This window comes from Limulus polyphemus, unplaced genomic scaffold (genome assembly GCF_000517525.1).
Source record: "Limulus polyphemus unplaced genomic scaffold, Limulus_polyphemus-2.1.2 Scaffold293, whole genome shotgun sequence".
NCBI lineage: Eukaryota > Metazoa > Arthropoda > Merostomata > Xiphosura > Limulidae > Limulus > Limulus polyphemus.
Window position 1 is genome coordinate 190,404 of NW_013665903.1, and position 15,592 is coordinate 205,995.

Below are 15,592 nucleotides of genomic sequence, written 5' to 3' on the forward strand. Positions count from 1 at the left end.
TAAGGTAGGACTTTTAGTTCTGTTTAATAATCATATATATAAATAATCATGTATATAAAAAGGGTGGAGGTTGAGAGTTTTACATTGTAGAATTGTTAAGTTATTTCTAAATATTAAGGGTAACTGCCTTCCCACAACTGACTGCAGACAGTAAAAAGCAGTAGGAGTTTAGACTCAACTCTTGACCATTAACTGATTCTACATAGCTGCTGGCTATTTGTTGTTGGTGTCTGGATCTTGTCTGATAGATGAAGTATCCCTAAATGTTTGGGGGCTATGGCCACAGACATTATTTTTTATAACTTAATGATGACAACAAGGACTAGTAATTGAAAAATAATTGTTTAATTTTTATTTTCATTGTAATGTTTGATTTGTATTACATTTATTATTGTTTTATAGTGCTGATCCAATTGCCTATTGACATTTAATGTATCTGATAACATTAGAGCTATTTATTTATTTATCTAAATATATATAAGTAATATTCAATAAGAGATAAATTTTATTTTTCAGGAAAAGAATTTTTTTCATAAAGTAAGTGAACGTCTCTCTAAGCCCAATATTTTCATCCTGAACAACCGGTGGGATGCTTCAGCCTTTGAACCAGAGTTTTTAGAGAGGGTAGGTTAAACTTTTTTATGAAATTGAACCTATAGCTTCATCGCTTAGGTAAGTGAATATGTAGCTGTGAATCACAGCTCATTTTTATGGTGAAAAAAGAATTTCAATTAGACTATACTTAATACCTACAAAAGGAATATTTTGGGTTACTTTATTGAAATGTTTGGTTACGTTTTGAAATTAGTATGGACTGAGCGACGTCTATTGAAGTGTTGAATGCGATTATTTGTGCTTAAGTTAAACAATGACCTCATCCCTCTATAAGTCATGACTTTAATTAAAAATTACTTTACTTGTGTTAGGAAATTTCACTGGTCACCCATTTTGCTCAATTGTCTTAAAATATTATCTCTGTGCATGTTAAAGGAGCATGGGGAGGTCAACTGTTGGGTGTTATTACTCATGGATGTGTATACAGTTTATGTATGCATACTTATCTGATTGTAACTGGAAGAGTCCAGATGTGCAGTTGGGTGGCTAGTGGCTGTACTAGGCATAGGCCCAGACATGCACTCAAGGAGGCCTGTGCATAAAAATGGCTTGTGAATGTATAAAACCAGAATGTGTTAAAAAATATATTGGTGGGAGGTGCTTCTAGGGAGTTGTCTTTGATCCCTTTGGTCAGCAGTTCAAAATTAGTGAGTGGCATATAGCCTTAGTAACTTTGCTATAACAAAGACAAGGTGAGGAAGTTTGATGACATTGGGATTCAAACCTGAGACCCTCAAATCAGGAGTCCCCCACATCTTATCACCAAAGCTGAACAAACTAGGAGTGAATACAAAAACTTGTAAGGTTAAAATTGGGCAGAGCACAGATAGCCCATTATATAGCTTTTTGCTTAACAACAAATAAATATAATAGCATTATTTCTATTGCTTGAATAGATGGAATGATCAAGCTAGTGATTATTAGAAACACTAATAAATTATATTGCCCATCTCTACTCAATGGTAAGAGTGAGGGCTTATGTTGCTAAGAATCAGTTTCATTAACTGATTGGGTAGATCACAGATAAAACATTGTGTAACCTTCTACTTAACAGCAAACTAATAAGCAATAAACACAATATTTATAAGTTAATTGAAAATTGTTAATTTAAAACAGAAAAGGGATCGTCAAAAAAGTACAGAAACAAGTTGAATCAAAATGCAAAGAGTATATTTTCAAGTGTACAACTAGGGACTCTAAAACCAAGTAAAAAAACTAGGCTGGAAGTAGTGTCTACATTATTTTCTTCAATTGAGAAAATAATGTAGACATTATTTCCAGTCTGGTTTTAGGTTTGAAAATTCTTTTGCATTTTGAATCAACTTGTTTCTGTACTTTTTTGATGATCCCTATTCCACTTTTTGAATTAACGATTTTCAGTTGAATGTTACATGTTTTTCAACAATTTACTGCTGCATTGAATTTTATTCCACCCAACCATTATTTACCAAGCCTGGTGGTTGTGTGATTGGGGTTTCTTATAAACACTCATTTAAAAAGCAAAGTATGAAAATCATTAGAATAAATCACCACTCACAAGAGTAAAGAGAAATCTACTATGGTAATTGTCTACTGTTAGAAAACTCAATGAAATAGTCACAGAAAAGCATAATAGTGACAAAGTACAGTAGCAAACTCAAGAAATAATGAAGAACAGTGAACTTGAGAAATTATGAATCCTCAATGTGGCAGTTTACAATTAATGTGCTATAAGTTGCACAGATTATTTTCCAATTAATGCACATTTGTAAAATACTGGAATTTTTCAATGGTGGAAAGTGAAGGACTTAGAGAAATACTTCAGGGCAATGAAATGAAGATGCTTAAATTAATTTTGAAACTACCCTATGACATACTCAATACTGCATTCATTACTATTGTCCAGGTTTCAGTAAAATATTTGTAGTTGGGTTTTTTTTTCTGTAATGGCTTGTAAAACTATAATTAATAATGATAAGGCTGGAGACATTGTTATAAGTAGACACATTGTTTACTCTAATAAGTAGCAATGAAGAAATTGATAAAATATCTCTTCTTTCAAGAATCAACATAAGAAATAGTCTTTGACCTGAGTAGGAGTTTTTTTAAGTAGGTTTGAATGAAATATTCATAGCCATTTTGTTCTGTAGGCTTGTGAAACAAGAATAATATGAATAATAATATGAAGAACAAATGGATGAATTTTGTGTAACAATTGGAAAATCAACTTTTTTTACTATTATCAATACTTTAGCAGTCTTAGCCATTGGGATAGATGGTTTTGAATGTTATTTCAATAATAAGTTTGTTTTTTAAAATGGTTTTTACTCGTGTTCTAATAGAATGTTTGTGAAATTCCTGGGTGAACCCTATTATTCTTTGCTTAAACTATGTTGTTTTGCTGTTGTAATCTATTTATTTACCTTCAGGATTCTTGTATAACTATTCATAATGTTTCTAAACGATTTTTAATATTTTGAACACAGAACTGAAAAAAGCAAGCTTCTTCTTCTACTTAATTTTCACTTAAGATTTCTTCAGGAAACTTTATGGAGATATTTCTTATTGTTTTAGGTAAGAAAACAGCATCTGGATCGGACCATAGCGTTTCTAGTAGATGAACTACACGTATGTACACGCCTAGAAGTAGAAGATCGTGTGTTTTTTGTGTCAGCACGAGAGATGCTTCAGGCACGATTAAAGATAAAACAAGGACTAGCTCCTCATAGTAAGCTATAAAATTTTTGATAGTAATGCAATTTTGTCTAGACATTTTATATTCCCAGGATTGATGGAAACTTGGTAAATTTGATGAAATATCAGACATTTTATATTTGGTTAATTTTTTTTTTTTTTTATTGAAGAAAGGCACAATGTACCATATGCCATTGAATTCTTTGTGAAAAACCCTCATCAAATTATGCTTATGTGGTCTATGAGAATAGAAATAATGGGTGTACCAAGTCTGCCTCTATGGTAAATAATAGTGTAAAGAACAATATATTTTGAAGGGAATGTTAAATACCAAATAAGATTTACTTACTTGACATACACAGTTTTCTGTAAGAATAATGATAATGGTTTTTCTTTAGCCAGTCAAACTTTTATTATAGAATTAAGTTTGGGACATTTGGACACATTTGAAATATACTTGATGTACAAGGAAGTCATGCAATGAAAAAATAAGATTAACAGTGACATTGCCAAAGTTCAAAATCACAGTTTTTTTGTATCATTTATATTTTCTTAGTGTGTATGGAAGTTCATAGAGAGATTTAGAAATGAGTTTTTAAAATGAAATTATATAGAAAATTCTGCCAATATTTCTAATTTTATACCATTATTCTCTCATATAAAAATAGAAACAAATAATCTTTATACATTCTAAGAGTAACTTGAAACCTAAGTGTTACAGGATGTTGAAAACAATAAAATATTTCATAAATACAATACAAGTATTATGTTGTAAGATTTTACAGCTGTACAATAATGATTTGGATAAAATGTTTTTTTGGAGAGCATGAAAAATAATATAGTTTTTATCTTCCTTTTTTTTTGTGTGTGTGTGAAGCGGGGGCATTGGCTGATGGATTTCAAAACCGATACTTTGAGTTCCAGGATTTTGAAAGAAAGTTTGAGGTAAACAGTTTTATTAAAGGTTATACTCTGTTGTGTGTCTGCTGTCTGGATTTTTTTTTTAACTCTTGCTATTAAAGATTATAATGATTATAACGTGTTGTGTGTTTTCTGTTAAGATTTCATCTAGGTTGTTTTAACTCTTGCTATTAAAGATTATAAGATGTTGTGTTTTCTGCATATATCCTTAGGGCTTCCCTGAGATCATTCTTAAGATCTGACCTCCCTGGGGTCCCCTATGTCTTTCGTGGGCATTGAGGAGATATATTAGCTAGGTAACATTTCAATGAAGGCTTTGGATCTTGAAACCCGGGTAGTTGATGAACTCTGATTTTGAGAAAAGGTTCTCTCTGGCAGTGACATATAACAGAAAAGTGTAATTGAGCTACAGTTAAACACTGTTGATTCTAGAAAGTTATAGTGGGCTAATAAAGATAGTTGTAATAAAAACGAAAAATTAATTTTTATTCCAGTGATGGTGTATCACTTTCCTACCTTTTAATATCAGTATTTAGATGTGCATGCATTATTGACCTACATGTTTGTAGTGTCAATATTATTTATAAACTGCTTTAAACAGCTACTTCAATACTCAAGCATCAGAGCATCTATCTTTTGTAGTAACAAAAGCCAATAACATTTCTGTTTAGTCACATCTTTGCTTCTTAAACTTGGTATAATGTGCAAACACTTTCTGTCACAAATCTTGTTATTATTTTGGAATCCAACTTATGAAGAAGTAAAGCACTCGCTGGGGGTAATTTGCTGTATTATAGTGTGATTTTATGTATTTCAGCTTTTATTTTGTGTGTGTATTTGTGTGAAAACACTTATATTAGTGTCTTAATGATTTTTAAATTGCTTTGATTGTATGGGTGGTTCTCTTATGGGTATTCCTCTCCTTGCTGGAATCAAATGTCTCCGGTGATAAGCATTCTTTTTAGGCTGTTTATACTTTAGGATACTGTTCTCAGTAGTCATCTTCCTTCTCTAGGTTTTATTCACTTATCCCATTCAGAAAATCTGATTGAAAAAATAATACCATGCAATAAAACTACAATTTGCCATTGTTAACATGGCATCATCTTGTATATTACACCACAGAATATAATATTTAACCCTGTGTACATGGGAGGATCAAAGTGTACATGTCATGATCTTTTTACAGAGTTACATTTAAAAATGAATTAAATTACTATATTAGCAATATATGTTAATAAACTTGACATTAAAACATAGTTTCTAATATGGTACATTACCTCTTTTCACAGATATAGCTATTCTCGTTCAGTGCTGCCCTCTACATGCAAATTTTTTTTTTACATACCATAAGCCTTGCACTCCCATGTTCCCCATGGTCATTGTAGTTTGACTGCATCTTGCATACAAATTATCATGGGACAACCCCCACCAATAGGAGTGCGACACACCCTCCTGACATGACTGCCACTGTTGGATTCTATCAAACTAACTTCTCATTTGGCAGAGCTATCGTCAAGACATTTTTTGTTTGTGCTCTGTTACCGCATTTCTTTGTTAAATATCATACGAAGTGGAAATATACTTCTATTCTTTTTCCTACTTCACTTTTAACAGGTTTAAGTGATAACTTACTTTTATTGTTCTTACCTTTTTATTTTTTTTCACTGAATTTTTATGTTTCCACTTCAAACTGATCTCATTTACTTCTAGCACATTTACGCATACTTTGAGTGGCAGTACTCCACTGAGGAATTGTTGGCTTTAATTCATCAGGAGATTAATTGTTGTATGAGTTGACCTTCATCGGGTCTCGAGTTTGGGGCCCACACAATTTGAATATGGTCCACCAACTTTGGACAGTTAAGCTGTTATACTGTTATAGATTTCTGAGTATTTTTTGATATTAATATCATCGTTTGTGGTTATTTGAGTTCAACAACATAAGTTTAGTTAGATTTGTAAATACTTATTGTAAGATTTAGGTTTTAAATTAGAGCGTAGTGATATCCTTTGTACTACAATGTTAGATTAAGCTTAACAAATGTCTTTGTTATTTTAGGGCTTATTTGTATTTCGTCTTACTGGTAAAACAAATTAGATTAAGTATATTGTTTTCTTCGATACATACCATATAATAATTATTTTTTTATTATCAATACACACTTTCTGAATTTTACAATATAACGAATATTTCATTTTCGTAATTATTTATATTTTTTACTTCTTACACTTAACCTTCTTCTTCTTCCAATATTGCTTGCCTTCCTCCTAAAACTGCCAAACTTATTTGGGAAGACATAGATTTGGACATTTTTCCTCTATCTGACTATGACTTGCCCTGCTAGGCCAACCTCAGTCTTTTTTGAGCATGTTTCACAGTATTTTTTCCCCCTCTTTCTCCAAACATTACGGTTAATGCTGAGCCTTTTTGTCTCTCTTTTGACAGAGGGTGCTCACGTGTCCTCCACAAGCTTTGGTTCATTTTGCATTAGCTTCCCATCAGGCAGATTTTTTTTTTCTTGATTCTCTCTCTCTCTGCACTTAGAATCTATGTTGCCTGTATGGGAGGTGGACCCTATTAATTCTATCCTTGTATCTCTTACCATGTGTTTCAGCCTTCATCTTACCCTATTGACTCTCCTACAGGAATTGTCCACCATACATCTCCTTTCTGAGGCATTCCACCTATACTTTGGGGATTTTTGTGGGATACCTTCCCTCTCATTGCTGGGGTGATTGCCATCTTCAGTTCTTTCCCTACACATTATAACAATTATAACTTACAGTTCAAGTTTTTATATTACATAAGTTTTAAGGCCTTAATTTCAAAAGGAAATATTTTAACTCCATTCTCAATCTGTACTTTTGAGTTGCATGATGCAATGGCTCTTTGACTTTTCGTTTATAGATTTATAAGGGCTTCTGATTATTCACCCAATTGGAACCATATACTGTACATATTTACAAGCCAGAATATAAAATTTCAACCCCTTCTTGCTTTACTGAAGTATCACTATATTTGTTCAACCCACTCGATATGCCCTTCCCATATCCTCTGTCTTTTAAGAAATGTCTATGATGCTCTCTGACATTGCTGTTGGACATGTTTGTAACCATTAGAAAAGGCATATTCTAAACTATTCTAAATCAGACAACTTTTTCTTTTGTCTTAGTGGTCAAAGGTGATAGCTTGATGTGGTTAGACTAGAGATGATGTTTTGAGCATTAAGGAATTTTTTTTCATGTTTTTTTAGAAAACCAGTTAAAAGTACAGTATAGTAGTGCCTTATATATTTTTTGCTTTGTAAATATATATATATATGTACATTTTTTTTGAAAGCTAAATAAATTATTTTTGGATGATGAACATAATGAGAAAACAATAGACTTACTAAACCATTCAACTTTTCATTCACTATAGATTACTGATTTTGCTACAGTTAGTGACAGTGTGTATAGAAAATAGAGAGAAAGTATAAAGTTTTGCCAAAATACAAACACTTGATATTCAGTTAGGTTCTAGTGGTTATGCAAATGAAATATGAAAGCTGTAAGATGGAAAGAAGTATTTTTATTGTTAACACGAAAATCAACTTTTACTCGGACTGTCATGTAAAGGTTGTATAAATTCACAGACAAATCTATAGTAAAAATACTTTATTACTAATCAGCCAAGTTGACTGAGCCCATCTCCATATGGTTAAATACACCTAACAATGATGTCATGAGTATAACCTTGACCTTAAAAAATATCTAAGCCTACTCTTTACATCTGATTTCTGTTTTATTATAATAGCTTATTTTTATTTTACATCTCTTAATATTAGGTTTACAGCAAATAATTTTGACAATTTTATTTTCACTTTGATGTTGCGTATCTTTAAAATGTTTGTAGATGTGATGGAGCACTTCCATGTTTCACTATTCTTTGAACTTAGATTCCTTCTGCTCTCCCCTGTGTAAAGAATATTACAATCTATATATTCTACACTATAAGTTGCCACTTTCATAATTACAGATGGTTTAATTATGTTTTAAAAAAATGCATTCAACCTTTTTCTTTTATTTATACTTTTGTTCAGTAGTCATCAATTTGGCTAGACATGTTGGCAGGCAAGAGCCTGTTTAAATTGCTAACTTATATGTGATATAAAACAGTTAAATGTTACTTTTTTCATATGCCAAAAGTATATGAAGTAATGGAACCACTATGTCTAATAATAATGATAAAAATTGCTCACTTGAAATCTTTAACGTATTAATTAAGAAGAATTTAGAAAAAGGTTGAATACTCTTGTGATTTTTATCACTATTTTTAGGTTTGTTAGTTTAATTTCTTAGCCAGATTTTGGCATTTAAAACCATAAAAGTAATTTTTTTTTTTGCATTTAGAGAATATTTTAGCTGTTTTTCTTAATTATTTATTGTGCTTCATTTGATCGACACTTGAATTAATTTGGTCAATTTTCAGTCTCAGGTTTTGAAATATTAAACTCTGTTTTACATTGTTTGCCTTGCCCATCATTGGCTCTTTTCAAGATCGTAAAAAAATAATTTGAAGTGACAGTTACATCGAACTTAAATAGGGTGTGCTCCAATTCTTTTGATTTATATTACATTCTTAAACTTGCATGTTCTTTTACTTGTGTCAGTAGCTTTGTTGTAGCAGAACCCATGCAATCTTGCTTGCAAGAAGTACAGGTAAATTGATAAACTATCTTAATGTTTTAAATGAATAATTGTTGTCTTTATATCTGAAGAAATACTGCAAGCAAGGTTACATTGATTCTACTATAAGAAACCTACTGATGTCAGTCAAAGAACATGCTAATTTAAAAATGCAGAATTATTCAAGTATTTTGGACAGGACTTAGATATGACATAGTTGTCACTTTGTATTATTGTAAGATCTTAACAAGGGCCAGTGACGAAAAAAGCCAATATACAAAATAGAGCTTACTCATTCATAAGTTGAGACCAAAAATTAACCAGGTTAGTTCAGCTTGTAAATTGCTATATATTTAAGAAACATGTTGGCTATGTATATAGTTATCGATGATAGAGACCTATGTTACCAGCTTGGATACATTTTTGACAGTCTTTAATCATTTCAAAAGAAAAAACAGAAATACATTACTAAAAAGTAAAAATGCAAAAGCTTTTCATGATTTTTTTTTTGCACGGTTATGCAAAAACATTTATACTGTGTATATAGAACATTTATTTCTAATGAATGTTGACAAATCTTTATATTATGTTGGTTGTGCTATGTAGCTGGAGATCTTGGTCTTATAATTGTAGGAATGGAACTATAATTATATCCAATTTTCTCACCTTTATCTTCTTAGGCCTGGTATGGCCTGATAGTGGGTGCTTAACTTATAATCTGTGGATCATGGGAGTGAAGCCCGACACTGAACATCTTCGCCTTTTCAGTCATGAAGGCATATAATTTGATGGTCAATTCTATTATTTTTTGGTAAAGAGTAGCTCAAGAATTGATCGTGGTTACTGCTTGTAGTTGGCTGTTAAAAATTTATGGATGATGGCGGATAGCCTTAGTTGGTTTGCCATAAAAAAAACAATTATTTTCTTATTATGATCTTTATAAACTTTTTGATAGGATATGAACACAAAGTGTTATTTGTGGGAAGATTGTAACTCAAAGCACTTGAAACAATTCAGCATGGTTTTGACATGCATGTTAAGCAGAGAATTTAGTTAAATATTAAACTGTGCTTTTTCCAGAATTTGATTAGAGGTTTATTCATCTGTTAGTATATATCCCACCTTTATTCATGCACATAGGATTTTGTTACTAAGAAAGCTGAGCTATGCATGAAAAGTTAGAATGTGTTGAATGTTATCACATTGAGTTATTCTGTTTACATAATGAGAAAAGGTTAGGTCAAAAAAATTGTGAACATTGATTAATGATTCTTGACCTACCCTAAAATATTCTCCTGTTAAAAGATTTCAGGCAGTTGGTTGAAATATGTGCATGGTGGGAAAGGGTAGTTATCACACCAGGCAGCTGAATTGTTTTTATGATTTCTTGCTTCTAAAATCACTGGAAAGGTAATTTAAAATGTACCGAAATGTCCTAAGGTGACATAAGTTTTTTGTTCAGGTAATCAAAACATTGATAAACCCAAAGTATAACTTATAAAATTGCATCTTCTTTCTGTAAGAGTAGATTTCACAGTTGACAGTGTGCCATACATTTTCATGTGAATTAATCCATTCTCTTCTTTTGAAATGTTTTTAAAGTTGGGTAACTGCTTATTTTGATATTTATTTCAAAACTCAGAATTTGACTTTCTTTGGTTTTCTCTTATAAGCCCTGGTATTAATTAATTTTATAATTGTTCAATTTAGGATTGTGAAATTTTCTACATTATTAGCTAATTATTTTGGCATCAATATATTGTAGTGTTACTTTTTACTGTATAATATGCAAATGTGTGTGTGTATATATATGACAAATGTTTGGTTTTCTAGGAATGTCTGTCAAAATCTGCTGTAAAAACAAAATTTGAACAACATACTCAACAGGGTAAGGCCATCATCAAAGCTTTGCAACATATAATGGAATTAACTTTTGAGAATTCTCATAAGAAAAAGTAAGTTAACAAAATGTTTAACCCTAGAATTATTGATGGGGGTTTTTGTATCCTATTTATTTTTTTAAACATTTTTCTAATTTGTTTATTTACCATATTGCTTGTAGATCCAATAATTCGGTAATTATGAGGTTCCTAATAACATTTGAGTTGCGTAAAATAATTTAGAATATACCATCAGTATTCAAGTTAATCCTAGCATTCACTTCTGGGATCCCCCTATGTATGTTACATAAAAACTGAGTGATTTCATCTAATATCTTTTGCTAATTTCTTTACACTGATTTTTATAACAGATAAAAACATCAAATTACTTAATATGATGCAATATGTGGACCCTGCCAATAGTCAACAGTGTTGTAATAACAAGTTGGTAATTTGAAGTTTAAAGTTAATTTTACAGTTCATGACATTTTAACGCATAAATTTGTACTATACAGAATGTGTGAAATGTTTAGTTTTAAATACATTGTTTTTAGTTTAAAATACCCTTAAGAATTATATTGAAATTAAAAATATAAAACTAGTTTCTTAACTTTTAATTACTTTCACGTAAAGAGCAGTTTTGTGATTTTAGTTGTATCCCTGTTTGTTTTTCATAATGTTGTCATTAAATACATTATGTTTTTAGTTTAAAATACCCTTAAGAATTATATTGAAATTAAAAATATAAAACTAGCTTCTTAACTTTTAATTACTTTCAAGTAAAGAGCAGTTGTATGATTTGACTTGTATTCTGTTTGTTTTCCATAATGTTGTCAAATTTAAAAACTAATTCGGAAATCAAATCTTGAACTATTTGTTTTTATATAGGAGTAAAAACATTATGCAAAGAACATTTGAAAGAAGCTCTCTATAATGTTATAAATATATTGAATTGTATGAATTATAATTAAGTATATTGTTAACAGAAAGGAAAAAATGGAACTGAGAAAAGAGCATAAAGAGAGATTAGAGTTTACCCAGCAGCAGCTGCGCTTGTTAACTGATGAAGTAAAACACCATATTGGGCATTTAGTACACAAAGTTGAACAGCAGGTAGCAAAAGCATTAAATGAAGAGATCCATCGGTTAAATGTTCTTGTTAATGAGTTTGAGAGACCTTTCCATCCAGATAATTTGGTTCTTAGTGTCTATAAAAAGGTATGATATGATTATTTTATTGCTTCATTTCAATAGTACATTCATCAAAGTTTTTGGAATGAATTACTGAGTACATTTTTGTATATCTCATTAGAAATGTTTTTGTATTTTTAACAACTTCTTTATTATGCAACAGGCTGTTACAGCAAATCTGTGTATTTTTGTATGTAATAAACACATCTTAACCCTATGGTTACGGGCACTCCTGTTCTATGAATGTTACAAGATTTCATTTTGTTATATTCAAAATTTAATTAAGCAATCTTACAATCAATGTATACCAATGAAATTAGCATTAAAATTTACATTATAGTTCAAAGTCTTGTATTATCTTAGTTTTAATTCCTTTATTTTAAAAGAAACCCTAAAGAAAAATTCTTAAACTTCAATTAGATGCAATAGTTCACAAAAACCTATTTTCTGGACTTTGTAACTTGAACACTTCTTGATGTATGCTAACCTTCCATGTATAAATAGAATCTAGGTTAATTGTTCTGTTTATACATTCTTCTTTCAAGCTCCTTGGGGCATGTTAGGAGAAAATAGAATAAATGTCTTGGAACTCTTGACAGATGCCACGCCACTTTTTTAGAGTTGCAATTTCACATCCAATTATACTTAGTTGACCTAGATGTTTAAAACCAATAGAAAGACCACATTTTAAAATACAATCTCCCAATAGTTACTTTGAAATTGGCATGAAGAATTCCATAAAGAACTTGTCAAACCACTCTTAGCATTGTTGCTGCTTTTATCCTCGCTAGCATTGTTTTTCATCTATAGATATGTTAGTTAGAAAGACAATTAAATTGTATTTGGGTTTTAATTTTATAGTTTAGTTAATTATGTATTACTCATGTTTTAAAATATAACCAAAACTGTCTCAGTTCATCAGGCTTAGTATAGTAGTAGAGTATTCCAACATTCTGACAAAGGCTAAAGTGTCTCTGCCTATGATACCCTGATATTACTCGAGAACACCCGTTGACATGTGTCACGATAAGTAATAATGCTAAAGGACAGAAAAGGAAAATAAAACATCAAAATAAACTATATGTAAAAAAGATAAACTTATAATTCAGAATATAACCAAAAGAAGAATTTTCAAGATTATTCAACAAAAAAAAATTAAAAGGTATTTACATTTTTATTTTTTTTATTTTAAACATTTCATTGCACAATACATTAATGATAATACTCGAAATATTCAGAGTCTGGGTACAAGTAACTAGAATACAAAAATAACAAATCTTTAATTAAAATAATCTCATTCTTTGTATACAAAATACTTGTAATCTTTAACCAAATCTTACCAATTGTTATGAAGATATATTAAGAAAGTTCAGAGCTATTATAAGTATTGTTGAACTGTGTATCATTCTCCATAAAAGAAGTAGCCAAATGGGTTCAATCCCATAAACCTAAGGTTAAAATGTCACATTGTGATTGAAGTAAAAATCTTTGAAAGAAACAACACTTAAATCTTTTCCTAAACCATAAGTAGGTTAACAAACTTTTAAATGTTTTATTGTCAATTATGTTAGGTTTAACTAACAACAAACTGCCAGTCAAAATGAAGTTAAGAGAAATTAAACAAACTCACAAATAATTGCCAACTGTTGATAATACATATCCTGAAAGGATCTTTCAAATGGCTATATAGTTTTACTTAGTTTAGACGAGATAAAAAGTAACTATAATATTCTAAACATCACATTACAAAATAAAAAGTCATGATTTTTTTATTTGTTTATGTTTAAAAAAGTAAAGTAATCAAACTGTCAATTTTCTATACAGCAGAATTTGATATATATTTTGTACTTAAACAAGTAATGCATTATAATTTCAATTAATTCTTTTATTTGCAAATAACTTATTTCTGTAAGCTAAAACCACGTGTAGCTGCATGATATGCTGAAATAATAAAATATTCACGTATTTCAACACTGATTTGTTTCCTTATAAGTATGTGTGCAATAGCTTCCTTTCCTAAAACCACAATATCTTTGATCCTCAGCTTTTTTGTTTTAAAACCATATGTTGTTAATTGTGTTGGTTAAAACCATATGTTGTTAATTGTGTTGGTTAAAACCATATGTTGTTAATTGTGTTGGTTAAAACCATATGTTGTTAATTTTGTTTGTTAAAACCATATGTTGTTAATTTTGTTTGTTAAAACCATATGTAATTAATTGTGTTTGTTAAAACCATATCCTGTTGATTGTTTTGGTTAAAACCATATCCTATTGATTGTTTTGGTTAAAACCATATCCTGTTGATTGTGTTGGTTAAAACCATATCCTGTTGATTGTGTTGGTTAAAACCATATGTTGTTAATTGTATAGTTAAAACCATATGTTGATTGTGTTGTTAAAACCATATCCTGTTGAATGTGTTGGTTAAAACCATATCCTGTTGAATGTGTTGGTTAAAACCATATGTTGTTGATTGGGTTAGTTAAACCAAATATATTGTTAATTGTGTTTGTTAAAACCATATGTTGTTAATTGTGTTTGTTAAAACCATATGTTTAATCAAAATTGGCAAACATGTTTTTTCATGGTACTTTTGCTTATTTGATACATACTTTACTTTGCATAGGCCAGATTTTTGCTGCATTAGCAATTAATTTAGTTAAGGATGCACCTTAGCATAAAAAGCCTCACACTTTCATGTTTACACACACACACACACACTTCTATAAACAATAATCACATTTTGTTTTTTCTTTGTTTCACAAATAGTTTAACAACAAAATGCATACAAGCTAAACACACTATAATTGATCATTAACATTTACTTAGCTAGAAAAAAAGTTGAACCAGAATTATGTAAAACTATGTACATGGACTTTAATGTTTTGAAATTTTTGTACAATTTGTGTTATTATTCATAGAAAAAACTGGAAGCTACACATGTTATTGTAAATTGTTTTTCACATAGAAAAAAATGGTAAACATTTTTAGAAAGAACTGTAGTAATTTTTTTTTATAACAAGTATATTATAACAGTACCATATTATCACAACTTTTGCTTTAGAATGTCAAATTTGTGTTTAGTTAAAATAGTAACCTTGTGGCTTATTTCTTACAAAGTTTACTTGTTACTGAAGTGTATCATTGTGTTTTGTACAACATACACCTCAACCTCCATTACTGTCTGATATACGGTAAGACAGTTTTCATGTTTACTTAATGAGTTACAAAACGAGCAGCCTAGCATGGCCTAGTTTTTAGGGCGCTTTACTCCCAACTTGTAGGTCACAGGATCAACTTCCATCCCTGAATGTGCTCACCCCTTTTCAGCTGTGGGATCATTATATATATGACAATCAGTTCCAATAGTTGTTAATAAAGAATAGCTCAAGAACTGGCAGCAGTGTTCCCTCTAAACTACACAGCTGCATGGTCTCACAACAACCAATCAAGTGCTGCACACTTAATTATTCCAGCCAAGCACATCCTCATTAATGGTGAGGAGTATCAACACGTTGATGGCCTTAATGACCCTGGCTGTTGATAGGCCGCAAGTGCAAATAACCAACTGGTAGCGTTGCAAAGCAGCCTAATGATTCAATTTGGTTGATGGTCTAGAAATCCCCCCCCCCCCCCCCC

At 30.5% G+C, this 15,592-nt stretch overlaps 1 protein-coding gene across 2 annotated transcripts in view; it reads left to right on the plus strand.

The window, feature by feature from the left end:
- Nucleotides 1-15,592, plus strand: part of LOC106457117 (mitofusin-2-like) — a 46,208-nt gene that overhangs the window by 19,785 nt on the left and 10,831 nt on the right. For both annotated transcript variants that reach the window (XM_013916501.2, XM_022382919.1), the window contains exons 7-11: nucleotides 517-624; nucleotides 3,169-3,322; nucleotides 4,166-4,233; nucleotides 10,714-10,835; nucleotides 11,747-11,978. In XM_013916501.2, the coding sequence (XP_013771955.1) occupies nucleotides 517-624; nucleotides 3,169-3,322; nucleotides 4,166-4,233; nucleotides 10,714-10,835; nucleotides 11,747-11,978 (684 nt within the window). The remainder of the gene's footprint in view (nucleotides 1-516; nucleotides 625-3,168; nucleotides 3,323-4,165; nucleotides 4,234-10,713; nucleotides 10,836-11,746; nucleotides 11,979-15,592) is intronic.